General features: G+C 43.2%; 1 protein-coding gene across 1 annotated transcript in view; it reads right to left on the reverse strand.

The window, feature by feature from the left end:
- LOC128746302 (uncharacterized) overlaps positions 1 to 19,049 on the reverse strand; it is a gene marked incomplete at its 5' end in the record, with an annotated part of 88,754 nt that overhangs the window by 11,537 nt on the left and 58,168 nt on the right. Inside the window, 10 exon segments of the mRNA XM_053843351.1 lie at positions 1,581 to 1,639; positions 1,766 to 2,184; positions 2,556 to 2,988; positions 3,133 to 3,470; positions 3,629 to 3,981; positions 4,076 to 4,783; positions 5,235 to 5,462; positions 5,566 to 5,681; positions 17,937 to 18,068; positions 18,128 to 18,914. Of these exon segments, the coding sequence (XP_053699326.1) occupies positions 1,581 to 1,639; positions 1,766 to 2,184; positions 2,556 to 2,988; positions 3,133 to 3,470; positions 3,629 to 3,981; positions 4,076 to 4,783; positions 5,235 to 5,462; positions 5,566 to 5,681; positions 17,937 to 18,068; positions 18,128 to 18,914 (3,573 nt within the window).

Genomic DNA, 19,049 nt, shown 5'->3' on the forward strand with positions numbered 1-19,049 from the left:
ACATAACTTCTTAAGTGTTGGTAACCCTTAGGTAAGAATTTGCGCTCTTTTTGTTTTACGCCTTGTTTCGTCCTGTGTTGGTACTATCAACATCTTTGTAGCATTACTTACTTCTACCATCCTCTCCGTCGATTGTAAAAAAGTGCTGTTATAAAAAATTCACTATATGCTTGACCTCATTGAAGGTCAAGACAAAACACGAGGTTGCTCTAAACAAAATGCTGATCCCATATGTGACTTCAGTCAACATGCTCGTGTATTTGTGAAAGTCACGAACCAAGCTGACAGAGAAAAATTCGACTGATCGGAGTGTCGAACTGTCATTTCGTTCGTTTCGAGCCAAACATATCAACCTACAATTTGCCTATGTAGAAAGAGGTAGGTAGATACTGCTGTATCACAAAACAAAAAACAAAACAATCACATTTTTAAGTCAACATGACGTTAGTGAAATGGATGGTCATTCGGAATGGGTGTGCTCGCGGTTAATGATGAACTGAACTTAGATGCTAGAACTAGAAAGCGAACTACGGTTCTACTACCAATAATATCTATATGGAATTCTCTACCGGTACACGGTACAAAACGGTATTCAGCAATTACAGCAAACAGACGATGCACAAGGCAAAACAAACACTTACAAACAGACACACACGGCTACAAGGCCACCACAGGGAACTGCTATGTGGTGCAACGTAACGCTGCAACGTTTGTACAACATTCGTGTTGCCTTTGTGGGCCAACAGAGCTAGAACTAGAGCTACTACTAGAGAGTGACTATCTTCCAACTCTTACGTAACCTAACGAACGGGCATTCGTTACGTTGGCCATCCAGTTGCACTCCGCACGCAATTGAATGGCCGACGCAAGGAGTTCAAAGAGGAATTTGCATTTTCCGGATTTCACTAATTCTTGTTTGCCGTGTACTATTATTTCTAATTCGATTGAAGGTGTTTTTGTTTGTTTGTAGCATTTTCTAGTAGGTTGGAAAGGTGGAGCGTGGGGGGTGTCAAAGCAAGGTAGTAGGGGGTTTTAGGGGTTAGGTTAGGTTAGGTAGGTTTAGGAGAGAAAAAACGGGAACAAAACCTTTCCGAAGTAGCCATCCTGTTCCTCATCGTCTTCCTCGTAGGTGTCAACTTGACCGATTCGGGTGTAAGAGTAACTACCGAAGGAGCTTTGCTTCTTGCTGCCGGACGGTGCTAAACGTTTTTGCTGCGGTTGTTGTTTCGTCGCCGTCGAAGTCGAAGTCGTAGTCGTCGTCGTCGTTGTTGTTGTTGGTGTTGAAAGTCGGTCCAGCTTGTAGCTAAGCAAGCGCTGGAACACGTCAGAGTCGGCACAGGCAAATCGTGACGGTGCCTCGGGTTGTTGTTCTTGTTGTTGTTGCATGTAAGCTGTTGTTGGTAGTGTTGTTGATGACGATGAGGGTGATGGCGGTAAGAGGATAATGTTCGTTGGCTTTGTTTTTGTTTTGTGGGAGAATGTCAAGCGAAAGTATGAAAGAAAGAAAAGGTTATTTGGTCAACCGACTGATGTTGTTGTTGTTGCTGGTGTAAAAACGAGGTTGATCGTAGTAAACATACCTCGCCAGTGTCATCATCGGAGTCGAACAGGTGGGTTTCCTTGGTGTACGTTGCCAGAGCTGACAGAGATGACGTTTCGATGTCATGAGAAGGAATAAAAATAGGATTGTTGTTTTTAGATGTGTGAACTGAGGAGATGGACGTGAATTTTTGGTCAGGCGAAGGTAAACGGTAGCTTGCTTTACCTTTGCTAGATCGTTGTGCATAATCGCGAGTCGACGTCAACGATTCGGTGGACGAGGAACTGCTCGCCACCGGATGTCGGTAGAGTGGTCGTCGTTTGGGACTTTTTCTCGTCGGAGTGGTGCAAACTGGTTTGGATCCCGCATGGGAGCCCATCAAGTGCTGGCCGGCACCGGCACTGTCCTTGTGGGGGATATCCAGCAGAATCGATGTCGACTTGGAAGGTGAAAGTGTTGTAGTTCCGGACCGTGAGCTGCGCCGTTCTCTCCTCCTGCCGGTACTTTTGCGATGCGTTGTGGAGCTACCCTTACCGTCCGACGAAGGGAAATCGTACAGACCGTCGGAGTCGGTAAACGGAAGCTGCTGGTCTTTTTTACCGTAGAAAAGGGGAGAGAACCGTTCCATACTGGCGGTTCGTTCACTAGAAAACGGAAGAACAATTGCATCGTGAAGCACGGACTAACTGGTTTCGTGTGCTGATAGTATCTATAGTTGAGGATATTTATTACTGGGTGTTACATAGCAAGATGGCTGAACTTCTCATTCAATCTCATTGCATTTCAAAGCTAAGTAAAAAAAAGAGGATTGGTGCTAGAAAGGATCCGTTGAGAGTGCAAAAGTAAGTCGTAAGAAAATACAAGAAGCTTATATTTACCGCTGGGTAACGCTTGGTTTTTGTGTTTGTTTCTGGGTACCGGACATTACTAATTCTACTACGAGAAGTTCAACCTTCGAGTGCACACACCGTTCCTAAACACTGTTCGAACACGGTTCGTGTGCATCGTCAGTTACCTAAGGGGACTCTCGGATCGTGATGAGACCGGTGACAGTTTATCGAACCCACTCTCAGACTGTATCACGATGGACGGCAGTTGCAGTTGCGACATCGACGCGGCTTCCTGGTTGAGAATACTTCGGCCATTCTCGATCAACTCTTTGCCGATATAGACTTCCAGCTCTTTGGCACTCTTGATTTCACCGTCTTCGATTTTCTCGTCCAGATGATCCGTCCCGATGCCCTCGTCGTTCGACTCGAGCAGCGGATCATCGGAGAGGGTTTCTGAATCGGATCGTTGGCGGAAGGATTCGTTTCGATCGCTGGCGCCGCCAGCTGCCGTTCCGCTCCCGCTGGATTCGTTGTGTTTCTTCAGTATCGATGTCTGGTGGCGACCTCGGTTCGTCCCCAACATAGAACTCAACCCAGGATAGCCGTTACCCGAAGGACCTTTTGCGTGCGTAACGGGAATGACCGGTTTGAGAAGGAGGCGCAAGTTGCGGGAGGAAAGAAAGGAAATGAAAGTTAATCTCGGCAGTCTCGACTGACAGGGTTACAACGGGGTTGAGGTTTAGTGTTTAGTGGGATTCTCACCTGTGCCTGGATCCTCCATTTCACTGGGACAAAGCGGATTGTTGGACCCGCACCTACTGGGACCGGGACTAGCCATACTAGAGTAGCCGGATGAACTAAGGTTACTTTCAGACGGAGCACGATCGCCTCGAATACACATTGAAAACGGGCTGAGATAGCACATTCCTACTGAACTACCAGTCACGCCAAGTCTGGTGGCACCGTTCGGTTTACCTGTTGCAGCCGGTGACATGCAGTCCGCGTCCGACTCGAGTTCACTCATATTGGAGGTGATCGTAATCATCGGCGGCTCGAAGGGAAGATCAAGAGACCCTGGTTTCTCCCACTGTTTAAGCAATCTGCAAGAATGGGGTCATTTGGTTAAAGAGGGGGTGGGGTCTACAACATCAAGCACCACACACAGAAACATACAAATACACGCGCACACGCACACGTATGAATACAGAGTTACAGACAACATTAATCAACGACGAATTAAGCGAGAAATAAAGCGCACCTTTTCTGTTGTTGTTTATTGGGGAAGAGAAAACTCGTTTCTCCGATGCTGGCACGCTGAGGGGGAGGTGATCCCGGAAACATGATCACCTGCGAGCGTTCCTTGGTTGGGCTCGGCTGCTGGATCACCAGCTCGGGAATGACCAAATCGCGGGGACGTTCGGCTTTCTCGCGCTTCGGAGTGGGCGGCTGAACGTCGATCGAGATGCAGACTTGGGGAGGAGTTTTGCGACTCTTGGTCGAACCACTGGAACTGAGTGAATCGCTCTGGGAGGACATGTTCATCGGGGTAGACGAATCGGTATCCGACTCGGGGTGATTGATTTCGATCGTGACTTGATTGGGTTTGGAGTTCTGCGGAACGAAACAAAACGAAACGTAGAAGGGAAGCAATTTGTTAGAAGGCAGTTTGCTGCGGCAACATTTCGGCGGGATTTGGGAAACTTACGTTGTAGCCGGAGTAATCGCCGCTGAACGTCACCGACATCGACTCGTCATAGGCGGCGTTCTGGGGGGACCGGACTCGGTGAGGGCGCGGCATTATCGGTGTTAGCGCTGGCGATGGGATCGGTGTTGGCATTTCTCTGATGGGGGATAGGCACTTGTTATTAATACCGCTCGAGGGTATTTCCAGCAGTATGGTAGGCGGGTGCATCTGAGTAGTTGTAGTAGTAGTAGTCGAGGGTGTTGTTTTGTGAGCGCTAAGTGCATCGAGTACGGGTACTTCAATCGTACTCTGGCGGTAGAAAACGGGTGAATCCGGCGCGCCACTAGAGAAGCTGACCGGGGTGTGGATGGAGGACGTCGACGAGTCGTCATCGCCGGCCACGTCATCCTGCGGACTGGATGCCGTCGGTGTGGACGATGGTGAGATCACGATGGACGAGGGTAGATTTATTCCGGCGCTCGAAGTGGCAAAGTTTTTGAACATAGCCAGAATGGAATCGGCACTGGACACCTTCGGCCGTACCCGCCGATGAGCCCGCAAACCAAAATCATGCAAAGCAAGCTCGGAGCTGGACAGCGAGTCACTTCCCTGGTTCGAGGAAGTGCTGTGCGGCGAACGAATTTCGTTTGTGCTTGGCGACTGCGGTACGGAATTTGCGCGATGCGTAACTTCGGTCGGAAGACTTAAAGCACTACAATGTTTTGTTCCCTTTTGGCAAAGAAATAAATAGAGGATTTTTGCGTTTTTGTTTTGTTCGAATTTTTTTCTGTTTCCGTTTCTGTATCATTGTTTTCCTCTCTCAACAATCTGATTTTTTGTATTGGTTTGGTTCAGAAAAACACAACAACACACCGGTAGTGAACCGAACAGAAACGAAAAAGAGTACGAAACGAACTGCCAATTCAACGATATAGTAAGAGTAACAAGAGCAGACAAAAAAACATCTAAATAAAATCGAGAAAAAAGTTTCCAATGCTTAGGAAGAAAGTCGAATCGTGACAAAACTGCAGAAATCGAGAAACAAAAAAACGATACAAAACGCCAGTTTGTTTGCTCCGAAGAGAACCAACACAGAAGCTAAACTGTTTTTGTTTAATAATCAATTACTCAAGCAAATTAGTTTTGAAAAGGTTAGCAGCACGGTACTGTCGGTACTTACGTTTGTGAGATCGTCGGAACCGCTGCTTATTTCGGCGGATACCTTACTGAGAAGCCGCGCGAAAGTCACCTTCTTCTCCAGCTTCGGGTCCGATATTTGGCGCACGATCGACGAAACGGACAGCGAGTGGTCGGAAAAGGTTGTCTCCTTGATGTCCGATTCCGATTCGGCGTGATTGACCTTCAGCCGGTTTTCGGACAGTTGAATCAGTTCGCCCAGGCTCACCTGCTGTTAGGAGACGGATATACAATATGTATGGGCGTGCAATGCGTTTATCGTCCGCAAACAGAGCTAAGGGAATCGTTTCGCGCTGGTAGAAACATGCACTTACCTTGGTAGAGGAGTTCGGAGCCGGCGATACCAGCTGCTGCAGTATCTGTTTCTTTTCGTTGACGTTCTTCTTGGTTGGAGTGGAATTGTTTCGCTTTTTACGAGGTGATGGTGTACCTGAAAAGCATCAAGAATAAAACATTACAGTGTGTGATTTTCATCTGGGCATCAGATGAAACAGTATGGTACGAAATGATAATTCTACTACGACAAGCGTTCTACAAAACAATAGACTTTCTAGCATGCCACTACTGATACTGGGTTGATCACTAAGTGAAAGGAAACTAACACAACAATCCCGAGCTGAGCTCAGTCAGTATCGAACTCTGTTGTAACGAGTTTATCCGTCGCTATGATTGAGAAATCGACCTACCTACTGGTGTGCTATTCAGAAACAGAAAAACAAAACCCAAGACTGTACAAAATAAAATGGAAACCTACTTCAAAAACAATCACTAGTATCTTATAGTAGTATCTTCACCGAGAAAAAGAAAATCAAAATTCTAATCACTTTTAACAAACAAAGCATAGCTAATCAATACCGAAAAACAAAAATCTGAAAAAATTTACGTGTGTTAACATAAACTATACAGAAAATGGTGAGTTTGTGGTGCATTTTGCCTGCCAGCAGCCGCGTTTTGTTTGATTGTTTTTTTTTTGTACAGACAAATTGATTTTCTTAAAAAAATATTGTTGTTCCACTACATCCGAGTATTGCACAATAGTAGCAGTGTTTGTTTTTTTGGTGTTCTCTCAAACATGTATTCTACAATCGAGGAGAAGTGGGTTGTAACGGTATCTACCGACTTGACATCATGATGGCGAAATGAAGGACATTTGACGATGACGGTGGTGACAAGGAATCGAGACGGGATTGAGTTTAGCGAGTTAAGCTATGACTATCGAATCCAAAAAGGGAAAAATGTAATGATTCCATTACGATAGCTAATATAAAACCCATTAGTTCAATTCGCCACATCATACATTTCACCAAAAACCAATTTTAAATATTTATCCAATCATACCGGAGCAGGAGCGAAGAGCAAATTAATATCAAAAAGTGTCATGGAAATCGAATAACTCATATCAAAATTTGAACTTGTCCTGGCTGACAAGGTTGGTAAAATAAGAAAAAATAATATCAAAATTTTGTTCTTTTAAGGCCAACAGAATAACTACTTGTGTTATTTGAATAACAAAGCAATAACATGACTGTATTCAGAGTTTTGAATAACATATTTTAGTATTATTAAGGTATTGAATAACAAATGTAGTAGCAAATTTTATGATATATATCGAACCCGAACGTCCTTCTAAGGTTACAATAAGATACGATAACAAAATTTGTTATTAAACTCATCTTACAAACAATGTTTTAAATAACAAATTAATAACAAAATGGGTTATCAATGTATCTCTATATCTATTCAATAACGAAATATAGTATTATACGTTAGTTTGATATAGTTTTAATATTATTTTGCTCTTCGCTCCTGCTCGGGTATGCAGCTAACCTGCGGCAGGATGCGGTCCTATAAGCATCTTGGAAACCCTTCCCTTGGCACAATCGAGCCATTCTCGCCAGTGACCTACAGTCATCCGAATGCATGGGCATGGTGAGGGGGTTATGTCTGAACGTTTCCATCATTATTTAGAATTTTCCAATTTTGATAAAGTACCTACAGAAAAACTACAAATTGGAAATGATTCTGCGTCAGGATGTTACTTTTTTCGCCTCGAAATTAAGCTTTTTGAGTGGTTAATTCCAAAATGTTGCCCATAGCATAAAGTATTTCGATTGACTACCTTTTCAAGTAACGTCTGCATTGAAATAATACGTAATTTCATTTGCGTATGAAAAATTGTGAACGCTTTAAAAAAAATGTATAATGATGGGGTGAAATGGACAACCGTGGGTAAGATGGTCAGTGAACATATTATAATAAAATTGTTGATTTGGCTTCTTAGTGATATCTCAAGCATATAAATGAAAACTTAACCGGCAAACGTGAACTTCAAACAAATTAACAGCGGCCAGGCATGAAACAGTTTTTGGAATGCTTGTTCATATTGCCGCTGCCAAACAACTTTCTATTGGTTGCCTCTAGTGGAAGACGGTGGACAGCCCCCTTCATTTCTTGCATGCTACACCTCCATATTTTACGTATTCAATTTCTTAAGGATCAAAAATAATAATATGCTCTCAGTTGGGGCGATTTACAATACCTGTCCATCTTACCCCCACACATTGTCCGTTTTACCCGCAGTACTAAAAAAGTTCACTTTTTCGGACCTTTTTTAATACTTAAAACACAGAGAACAGACATTCATCTTGAGCTCGTAACGTGTGTAAAAGCTTAGTTACCATTTTGAAAGTAAGTGGTAATGCTCCCGTTACGTGGCGCTCACATCACTGACATAATAGGCTTTGATTGTTAATGTCTGTCAACGATTTGATTTGAGCTTTCGTCATATTTTCACCAAAGCTTTTAACAGTTGCTACAGCAACTAACGTATTGTTTACCCAATCTACCGGACTCAAAATAAAGGTAAACATCATTCATCAAAAATAGTAATTATTGAATAATTCGTTTTTAATTCTTCGGAAAAACTGTGTCTCTGTACCGGATTGCGAACGTACCAGATGGGGGTTTACGAAATTGCTTGCAGATAACTTTCGTCAATTGAAATTAAAACGAACTTCATGGCGATAAGGGTGATTTTGATTATGAATTCGGTGTTACGAGACATTGGCATATAGGTCGAGAATATACCACGATTTTAGTGGTCGCCACCTCTGAGGTCAATGAATCAGAGCCAAACGCTTCTCCTACGGTGGACTTCGATGAAGTAGTAGTACGGATTTCCCGGTGCTCAAAGATGAAAAATCCTTAAGGCCCCCATACACGTACGCACATGATGGCCGAAAATGTTGGTGAATTCATGCTCGTCCAACACGCTCGCCGGTGTGTGAGTGCCACGAACCAAGCTGACAGAAGAAAATGTTCGGCTCGCCGCTCGACCGGAATGAACCTCCAACATTTTGTTCATTTCCAACCCAACATATGCGTACGTGTATGGGGGCCTTAGCTAGTACCGCTGCGGTGGGGTCATGCTGGTGTAACGATGAAATGGCACGATTCAATGTGGAAAAACTTTAAATACAATACCTGTTTGGCCATACTAATCCAAAATAACAGAAAATTTAAAAATTTTCAATGATTAGCTGTGTTCGGCAAATAACAAACAAAATCTCCCCGTTGCTACGGTTGCTACAGTAACTGACATAGATCATTTTGCGATGACGTCATTTTGCCGTCAAATGACACCACTTGCTGGTTTGTTTACATGTTTTTTGTCACATCCAGCAGTTTCGATTTGAAATTTCGTGAAGGATTACTGCGTCAGGTGCTTTAAAATGCATGTAAGGTGCTTTCTCTTAAATAAAAACTATAATTTTTTATCATTATCTGCCGGACAAAGATAGAAAACTCAATTCAAACTTTAACACCATGTAAACAAACCACCAAGTGCTGTCAAAAAAGTGTGGTTAGGAGCTCCCGTGTAATGATCTATTGGAGTTGCCAGTGTTTCGAATATGTAGATTATGACAAGCATATATAATAAATTTGGCAACGAGGATGTTGGGCAACTGGTGCACTCTAAAGGCTCAGACACAATGCATACGGATTTTACTACGTTGCGGCAATTTGACAGTTTTTTCATGGGTTTTCTGTCAAATAACCGCAACGTAGTAAAATCCGGATGCATTGTGTTTGGGCCTTAATAGCGAATTTGTTTATTCAATCTAGGTTAAAACTGGATGAATTTTATCTGTCAGATAGGAGCAAATGAACACAAAAAATTCATCCAGTTCCTACCCGGATTGAATAAACAAATTCGCTATAAGAGAGATGTCGCTAATGTCTTGTTTAAAACACCTCCTCGACATTGCTATCTTGGTCTACAGAGTTTGACAGTATCCCCATTAAGATGGACCCCTCAGTATTGTACCCCAACAACAATGGCCGTCGCATTGATTTTCTATGAAGTGATTTTTTACCCAGTGATTTTGACGTTTCAGATTTAGTCACAGAAAAATGGCGACGTGCCGAGGGGCTGGTTTAAAAGCTTTACACATCTTTTGCGAAATATTTTATATGAACATAATTGTTTGTTCTCTGTGCTTAAAATACACATTGAAAAACATTCTTTGTTAAATATTTCACTAGCTGCTTTTGAAAACAAAAGTTGAACTGAAGTAAACCGTATTTAGGTTTTATAAAACATAAGTTCTTAGTTGTTCTTCTTAACCTGTTCGCCTTACCCACAGTTGAACGTAATTCTGAAGCTATTGGTTTATCGTCACCTAATTTTATTCTGAGATCACAGTTGTATTATGAAAACCCCGGAGCATCCTCAATGCAATAGGAATTATGTTAGAGGATTTATGGAAACCCCTATATTGTTGATACTGTGTGCGGGAGTGGTGAAGGGGTTTTCCAGAATGCTTTCAATGGCAAGTATGAATCGGATCCAATTAATTTTGGCGCTGATTCGTTTCCCGCTTCCAGTCTTACGGTTCCCCGGTTCTCATAATTTCCTACCACAATGCTGGCGGTATAAATACTTGTATTGCTGAGTACCTCTTGGCCTGCTCTGATGATAACTACGACTTGATTGCCATCACGGAAACATGGCTGAACGCAGAAACTTTGTCGTTGCAAGTTTTTTGGCCTAACTACGAAGTTTTTCGCACCGATCGAAGTTCGCGCAACAGCTCTAAGTTTTCCGGCGGTGGTGTGTTACTTGCAGTCCATCGCAGTTTAAAGGCGCATCTAATCGAGAATAGTGTAAGCGAGTGTGTTGAGCAGGTTTGGGTACGAATCTCTCTAGACGGATGCTCGCTCTACTTCTGTGTTATATACATACCGCCCGATCTAACACGTAATTTGACACTGCTTGATGCGCACAACGATTCGCTGAAGGCGATATCCGCTCGTGCTCTTCCTGTCGATGAAATTGTTATTGTTGGTGATTACAATTTTCCCGGTTTGAAATGGTGTTCTGCTGAAAACGGCTCTTTGTATCCTGATTCAGAACGTTCATCTTTTCATGCTGGCACCAACAGCGTAATTGACTGCTACAGCTTTAATTTATTGCGTCAAATCAATCCAGTAGTGAACGAAAATGGTAGAATCCTGGATCTCTGCTTTGTTAGCTGTTCTGATTATGCACCGAAAATTTGTGAATCGCCTTCCCCTCTTGTCAAGTGTGTTAGATACCACCCTCCTCTGCATATTGCCCTCGACGTTAACCGTGCTACTCTCGGCTGTCAACTTTCCGACATCGCCAGTTACAATTTTAAGAGAGCTGACTACACTAGTATTATCGACATCCTGTTGAACATAAATTGGTTTGAAATTCTTGACAATGACGATGTCAACCAAGCTGTAAATACTTTTACCAATAATTTGAATTACGCCATTGATCGACATGTGCCCAAAAGGGTTACCACTCGGCATTCTAGATAAAAAGCAAGTTGATAACTACCGTGGGATTACGTCTCTGTGTGCCGTTGCCAAACTTTTTGAGATGTTCATCTTGGAACCTGTCTTCAATCACAGCAAGCTGTATATCGCCGAATCTCAGCATGGATTTTTACCATAACGTTCTACCGTTACGAACCTCTTAGCATTCACAACATATGCTACTGACGCAATGTCCAATAGCTTTCAGACTGACGCCATTTACACGGACTTATCAGCTGCTTTCGACCAAATTAACCATGCCATCGCGATAGCAAAGTTAGACGGACTGGGTTTTGGACCTAACGTTTTACGTTGGTTCCAGTCGTACCTAAGAGATCGGCGTTTGTCAATCGAGATAGGCAACTGTATATCCAAAGATTTCTCTGCCTCTTCCGGAATTCCGCAGGGTAGCCATCTCGGACCCCTGATATTCCTACTTTATTTGAACGATGTGAACTTCTCTCTTGAATGCCCGCGGTTATCTTTTGCCGATGACCTCAAAATAGCAAAGCCTAGGTGCTACATTCCGTTATCGAAACTTGACCTTTTGTTTTTATACGACAGAATTCGCAGCCAGCGGTTAGAGCACAGAACAATTGCAGCACCAGTTGCTACGATCCTATTGACTCTTACGGCCTCTCCCAGCTGAGATTCGAACATACGACGGCTAGCTGATCAGGCCAGCATCCTACCTCGAGGCCAACTGGGGACCTTAAAATATTCTTTGTAATTCGGACCACCGAGGATGCTTTCTTTCTTCAACGTCAACTAACCGTTTTTGCTGAGTGGTGCCAAACTAACCGTATGAGCTTAAACTCTAATAAGTGCTCAGCCATCACTTTCACGCGAAGGAAAATGGCAATTCGATTCGACTATCACCTTGCAGGTGACGCAATCAATAGGGAAACATGTGTTAAGGATCTTGGAATGCACCACGATGAGCAATTATCTTTCAAACAGCATACTTTCTATGTAGTTGCCAAAGCATCTCGTTGCTTGGAATTCATAATGAGAGTGTCTAGGAATTTTACGGACATTTACTGCCAGAAATCTCTCTACTGTTTACTCGTACGTTCAGTTCTTGAATATTGCTCGGTGGTTTGGAATCCTCATTACCTCAACGGAGTACACAGGATCGAAGCTGTTCAACGAAGATTTGTTCGATATGCTCGTCGGCGATTACCCTGGAATAATCCACACCAGCTGCCAAGTTACGAAAATCGTGCACAGCTTATTGGACTTGACTCACTGCAAGTGAGGCGAGAGCTTTCCCGTGCTATGCTGATTGCCGATCTGCTAACCATTCACATCGATTGCCCTTCGCTTCTCGGCGAATTAAATATCAACGTCCGCTCTCGAGCTCTTCGCGATAGTGCCTTCTTCAGATTGCCTGTTCGACGTACTAATTATGGAACCCACGGCGCTGTCATCGGTCTGCAGCGAACCTTTAATAGAGTTTCTTCTGGATTCGACTACCACATCCCACGTTCTAGAATTAAAGTAAATATTTTAAGTATACTTAAGCATCATTAGGACCATCTGCGTCTGTTGATTGGTAACAAATAAACAATGTAAACATTATACGAATGTCCCGGCAACTTCGCGTCATTGGCCCGATAAGAGAATCGCTAGTGTTGGATTCCTTCTTACAGATCACGGATACAGATAGTAAGCAGCCTTACGTCGCATCCTAATGCGCCTAGCGCGTGATTTGATCCCATGTCTTCTTTGTACTATCTGAACGTCAGAGGGCTGCAGCCTAAAATACCTGGACCGCGTTTCCTCAGGAGAGGCTGTTAGAGTCAATAGGATCGTAGAAAGGACCCCGCACTGTCCTGTATTCTAACAGTTGATTGCGAAGTCTGTCGTATAAAAACAGAAGGTCAAATTTCGATAACGGAATTAGCACCCAGGCTTGGCTTTTTTTGGTTTTGCATTTACTCACATCATTACTGTAAATGTGCCCTGGTTATGCTCTATTTCGTTGTAATCGCAATCTCAAGTAACAATTCAAAGTTTTATTACCTTCCTCTTGTGGTTTCCATGACCAATTTCATAAAACCGCTAATAAAACTATGAGCTCCACCAGAACTTTCTGATGACCGCTATAAAATTGCTTTTCGACCAAGTGGCCCACTGTTCAGAAGGTTTTTATAATCTCTTTAAGAAGAAAGTTATAAGCTCTAGTAGTAGTATCATGCTTTGCTGGAAGCAGCAATAAAACCGATTAAGCTTTCGCTGCTTGACAACCACTGCCATAATTTAATAAAGCTTTTCGCTTTTCGCTCTGGTAAAAAGCTTGATCAGCTTTGCCAACTTGAACATACATCCGTGAGCAGAAAAGTTAAAGTTTTACTGTCAGATCATTCTAATCGCTTTGAAAAGAATATTTAATAAATTTAGAGCAATCTTCGGTGGTGTGCAGCATATGCATATTAAATTTTTCGTGCATATTGCATATTTCGTGGAAAGAAAAACAACGTCCATTTTAATTTTGCAAGTTTCGAAAACAGGTAGTTTTAATAAAATAAATATATTCAGTTATTCAATCTGAATTTCAAGCAAAATCATTTTAGTTCCTGTGATTTTAGCTTCCTGTGATATGGAAACTGATTAATAATCGCCTTCAGCAAAGCAAAGATGAATTTTTGTTTCTGCGCCAAAACAAAATACAGTGGGATTTCGAATTTGGCAACAAATGCGTGTCGCCTATGTTGCCAAAATCGAGACCCTCTTTTGATAAAACTAACTCTTTATAAAACTAACAGATTTATTGCGATTCGACATACAACCGTAATAAGACCAACATTGATCGGTGCGGCATATTGTATTGCTTCGCCACACTTATGGTAAGTTTATAAGAGACGTGATGCAGCTACTAATTTTATCGTGGTAATATAAGAAACCATAATAAACTTGCTTTATTAACAGTTTTTTATAGTTTTATAGCTAGCTCTAAGTGTGGTTTATCTTGTATCCTCTTGGTATTGCGTAATACTACCATAAAACCAGTGGTAATGATTAAAACCGCAATAAAACCTTTATAAAATTCAACTACAACCACAAACTTCAAAAAACCAATTAGATTTAGAATTGTTACTTGAGAATATGTCCCACGCTCTATCTGACTCAACAGAGTAGGCTATGATTACGCAAATTTGTGTACCACGTTTTACAGTGGAAAAAATTCATCAAATGTACCAGGCAGTAGGCGTACGGATGTGACCTTTGCAAGCGGTGATCACCGAAGGATCGGAACAGCGAGTGTTCGCCGGTGACGCGCCGTCGGAAGCGCCGGCCGCTGCGGGGGCTGCCCCTCTGCAGAAATCACATCTGTCTAGGTTTATTTGTTTTCTTAGCTTTACTGACCTCTAGTTCTTTCCTTCAGTTGTCCTTCAGTTCAGATCATTCTTTGTGAGGCGATCGAGGCACCAAAAAACAAAATCTGGCAATATAATAAATTATGTCAAAATGTCGTTATGCCAAATAACCATTATGCCAAATGATCATTATGCCACAAGACCGTTATGCCAAATGGATTTATGCCAAATGGCGTTGTGCCAAACAGCATTATGCCAAATGTCTTTTTGCCATATAGGGTAGCCCCACCGGACCTGGGAGCCGAGGTCCGACGGCTTACTCTTCAGAGAATATGAAAGCATCAGCGTAAAAACTACAGGGTATCATCCCGAGATACGAGTATCACCGACAACTCCACGTGTAGAGGTAACTCAACGAGCGATACTTTGTTTTTCAATAGGGATCAGGGATCGCCAAAAGAATGGTCTTAATGGTCATGCGCGATACCGGCGATGAGGGTTTCCAATCGACATGATCACTCATCTTCGCTTCCTAAAGTTCTTTCCGTTCATAGCAACTGTTTCCGGAGTGATATCTTTCACTTACTCAAGCTGCTCTCTATCGTGTACCTCACCATCAAAGTTGATCCGTCTCAACTAACAACGCGAAAAATAAACTGGCTGCACTGGGGAGGTACTCGAGGTGTAAGACCCAACCACTTCAAAACCATTATCAGGCGCACAACAAGCGTTACCAAAAGTTCAGTCGTCACTTCTTAGGCAAATACTTAAACAACGTTTAACGTAACTTGAATTCCAAATCGATCTGGAAATGTATTGGTGTTTAACGGAAAGACGATGGTTCAGCCATGTTCCTTGGAGACGACAGTGCTACTAATTTGGATATGGTTTGACAACTGTTTTCGCGGAAATTCTCAAGCATTTTTGTTGACGAATAACTGTCTGACACGGAAGTATCGATTACACTAGACAGCGTTACCAACGTCCATTAACCCTGACTTCTTATGTAATGGACTGCTTTGACGACCGTTCTCAGATAGACGTCTCCTACACGCACCTCGCTGTTGCTTTTGACATGCTAAATCTTCAAATTTCCGTCGCTAAACTGGACCAACTCGGCATTAGAAGGCCTTTGCTCCAGTGGTTCAAATCGTCATGTTAATGTATCCATCGACGGGTCCCCTTTGCCAGCTTTTACCGCTTTCTTCGGAATTCCGCAAGGTAATCATCTTGGACCGTTGATTTTTCTTATATATTTTTACGACGCCAACATAGCGTTCACCGATGACTTGAAACTGTTCGGAAAAGTAAAAGACTCATCTGATACTGTCGCACTCCAGGAGCAGCTGTTGATCGCCGAATGATGCAAAAGCAGCCGTTTAATACTAAACCCAGATAAGTGCGAAGTGATTACGTTCACGAGAAAGTTGAAGCCGATAATCTTTCGATAACCCGATATGTCGTGTAGATCACGTCAAAGATCTCGGCGTATTCCACGACTCCAAACTGACCTTCAAACAATATGTTTCTTTCGTTATCGGCAAACATACTGTAATCTTAGTCCAAGAGACGGAAGAGAGAATACCCTAAAATCACTAGTTCTCATAAGAAATCAATAAACAGTAGGAATGAGGTAAATAGAAGTTATGCTGGCTCTAAATATGACCCGGGATGGGTAAAAAAAACCAAAAACTAAGGATGGTTCAACTTCAATTCTTCGGTAATGCCGCTGACGTCATACTATGGAACATCGTGATAGTGGAGGGTACCTCACTAGACTAAAACGGAAGCTAGACAAGTAGATCTGTGGATTACGGTTGAGTTCACCGGTGACCCTGAATAGCCAACACCAATCAACTAATTAGTCTGGCAACTACACTGCTCACTAATGAGCTTTTAGCTTGGAGTTTTTGAACCGAAAAGACTGCAGACTATCTACGGTGGAGTATAGACGGAATAACTTTGGAAGGCTCGACGGTCTTCGGTACAACGGCCCAACTGTTGCCGTGACATCTTGACATAATGTACTGAGGCGAGGGCCGGTCAAAAGAGCACATCCTCCGTCGCGTGATATAAGTGAGGGCGGCAGCTTCCGCAGGTACTTCGTACTGTATATCTCCCGTTCAACGGACGCCCAGAAGAACCGGTTGGACATTCCCTTCTCGCTGGTCGTCAGCTACAGAAGGGCTTTCTTCGGGAACTCCACCTTGGTCTCGTTCGTCCTCTTCAGCGTATGCTGCTCTTAACTGTTGCGCAGCACCATCAGGGTGTAGTTAGATGATCTTGCATTTCTACAAAATGGAGAGCATGATGTATATGTCGATTCAACTTGTTCGCTCCGGGGTCGAGCGGTCAGTACGAACAAAACGTCGAGCGTAGATGCTTAGATTCTCGAGCGTAGACTATCAGATGACAGGGAAATCGCATACGTCAGAGATCCTATCCCTCTCGGTTGTCCTTGACAGTTTTCTGCGAAATTAGTCGCAAAAAATCAGAAGGTCCAAGTTCCGATAGCGGAACGTTAGCAGCCAAGACTTTTTTTTACTTGAAATCCTAGGTTAAGATACCCTTGATAAGATTCGTTTTATAAAACTCTCTCTTATTATCTTCTCGCTTACAGTGCAGTGCAACAACTTCTGTAAGCTACCGCTAAAACAGTGATGGTTATTCAACCGCAGAAGATTCACTGCGAGCTGATTGTGTATTTTTAACTTTTAGGTGCAACACACAAACTAATTCTACCCACTCACAGACGGTGCTTTGGATCTTTTTTTATTTTTAACATTACTGTGCACTGTGTTGTATCGATGGTCAACAAATTCACCGCCATTGCCGCCATCGTGGTGAGTTTTTCGAAAACATTGGCAAATTTGCCGGTGTTAGCTAAATACGGGCATTCTCGGGTGGAGAGTATATAAGGAGATAGGCAACATCTAAATACACATAGGGATGACAGGTTTTGGTGAGCTTGACGAAAACCTATGATAGTGCTTAGAATAATTAGAGGACAATAGGACAAAATTACACAGGAAATGAAATGAGATAGGATCAGGTGAAGTATTTGGTGATGGCACTGGTAGATACAAGATTTTGAGAGGTGGAAGCCAGAACCGGATGTTTTCGCAACAGCAAATCAGTTGTATCAGTTGTTCTGATTTCCAATCGTCCAATAACAATTACAATAGTTAGAGCAATTGAAAAGTTTTCAACTAACTATGAGAGAAAATTTCAGCATTGAAAACAGATCGTAGTTTGGGCTGAAGTTAGCAGTTACAGGAATAGTTAGTATTTAGACAAGTGTTTGCAGGAGGAAGGAAGTGATTAGATACTGGTTATACTGAGACTTGAGGTTTAGCTTTAGTGTTTAAGTAATTGTTTTGGTTGTAAAAATCTAATCAAATTTTTGTCTGTCTTACGTCGAGGAGGGGGCCGTAATAGATCATCTAATGAAAATGTTCTAGCGGTGGCCCCTCCCACTTGTTGAGGGCTGCTGAGGCTCAATATGGATGGTTTTCTAATACCCAAACGTCCGAAGATGGTCCGATGAGTGGCCGGTGTCGTTGCGGTTGATGACGAGGACACCGTTCCAGCGGTGGCCGCCGCTTGCAGCTGATCACGCAAGGCAGTATTGAGGTGATGGGGTGGGAAGTTGGCTGTTGAAAAATAAGGATATTACTTAACCATTATAATTGAGTTATACAGTGAGACTTACTTCGATTCCTATGAGCTTCATCGGCCAGTAACTTTTCGATCTTTTCCGGAAAGTGTCGCTTTGCACACCAAACCAGTCCGATCACTGCCAGCACCACGAAAACCGTAATCAAACCCAACCAGAAGGGTTCCTGCAGCATCCGTTCGGAGAGTGGTTTGAACGGGATTCGCATCATTCGCTTCTCGCAGCGAGGTCCCTCCCACCAGGCGTGACAGCGACAGAAAAACCCATTATTCTTCGGATGGCACTCACCGCGGCCTTCGCAAGGATTATCCTCGCAAGGTTTTGGTTTCTCGTCACATCGCTGCCCCATGTAGCCCGGCTGGCAGAGACACTTGAAGCTGGATTGCGTCAGTTCACACTTCCCAAAGTAGCACGGTTCTAGTTCACACATGTTGAGGGCACAAAAACGGCCCGTGAAGTGTCCCCGACAATGACACGTGCCGCGATCTTTCTGCATTACGCACTTCCCCCCCGATTGGCATGGATTGGGTTTGCAACTTTCAACCCATTCTTCCTCGTTGGTGATCAGTTTCATTTTGTAGCCGATGTCGGCCTGCAGCCGGATGGTGGCGTTCAGCGGAACACCCAAACCCTGAACGCTTCGCTGACGAACGTGCAGCGTGTTTAGGTAGGATGTGATGTAGATCGGAGCTGGCTTGGCAAGGTTGTTCTCGATCGGATTCTGGTCCGCTGAATATACGGCTTTGGCGGTGGTTCCATTCTGGTGAGCAAGTTCGCACAGGTGCCACAAGGTACCGTTCTTGTCCGCGTAGTTATCGAAAATCTGCAAAAAGATAAGGGAAGGAAAAGGCAAAGTTATTCAATTGGAAACTAGGTTTTTGCATTCCACATCTCAAAGCTTTCACCACGCATCAGCACAACTCGGCAGAACGCACACCACCCTCCCACATATTAGTGT

The sequence above is a fragment of the Sabethes cyaneus genome, chromosome 1 (genome assembly GCF_943734655.1).
Source record: "Sabethes cyaneus chromosome 1, idSabCyanKW18_F2, whole genome shotgun sequence".
In the NCBI taxonomy this organism is placed as follows: Eukaryota; Metazoa; Arthropoda; class Insecta; order Diptera; family Culicidae; genus Sabethes; species Sabethes cyaneus.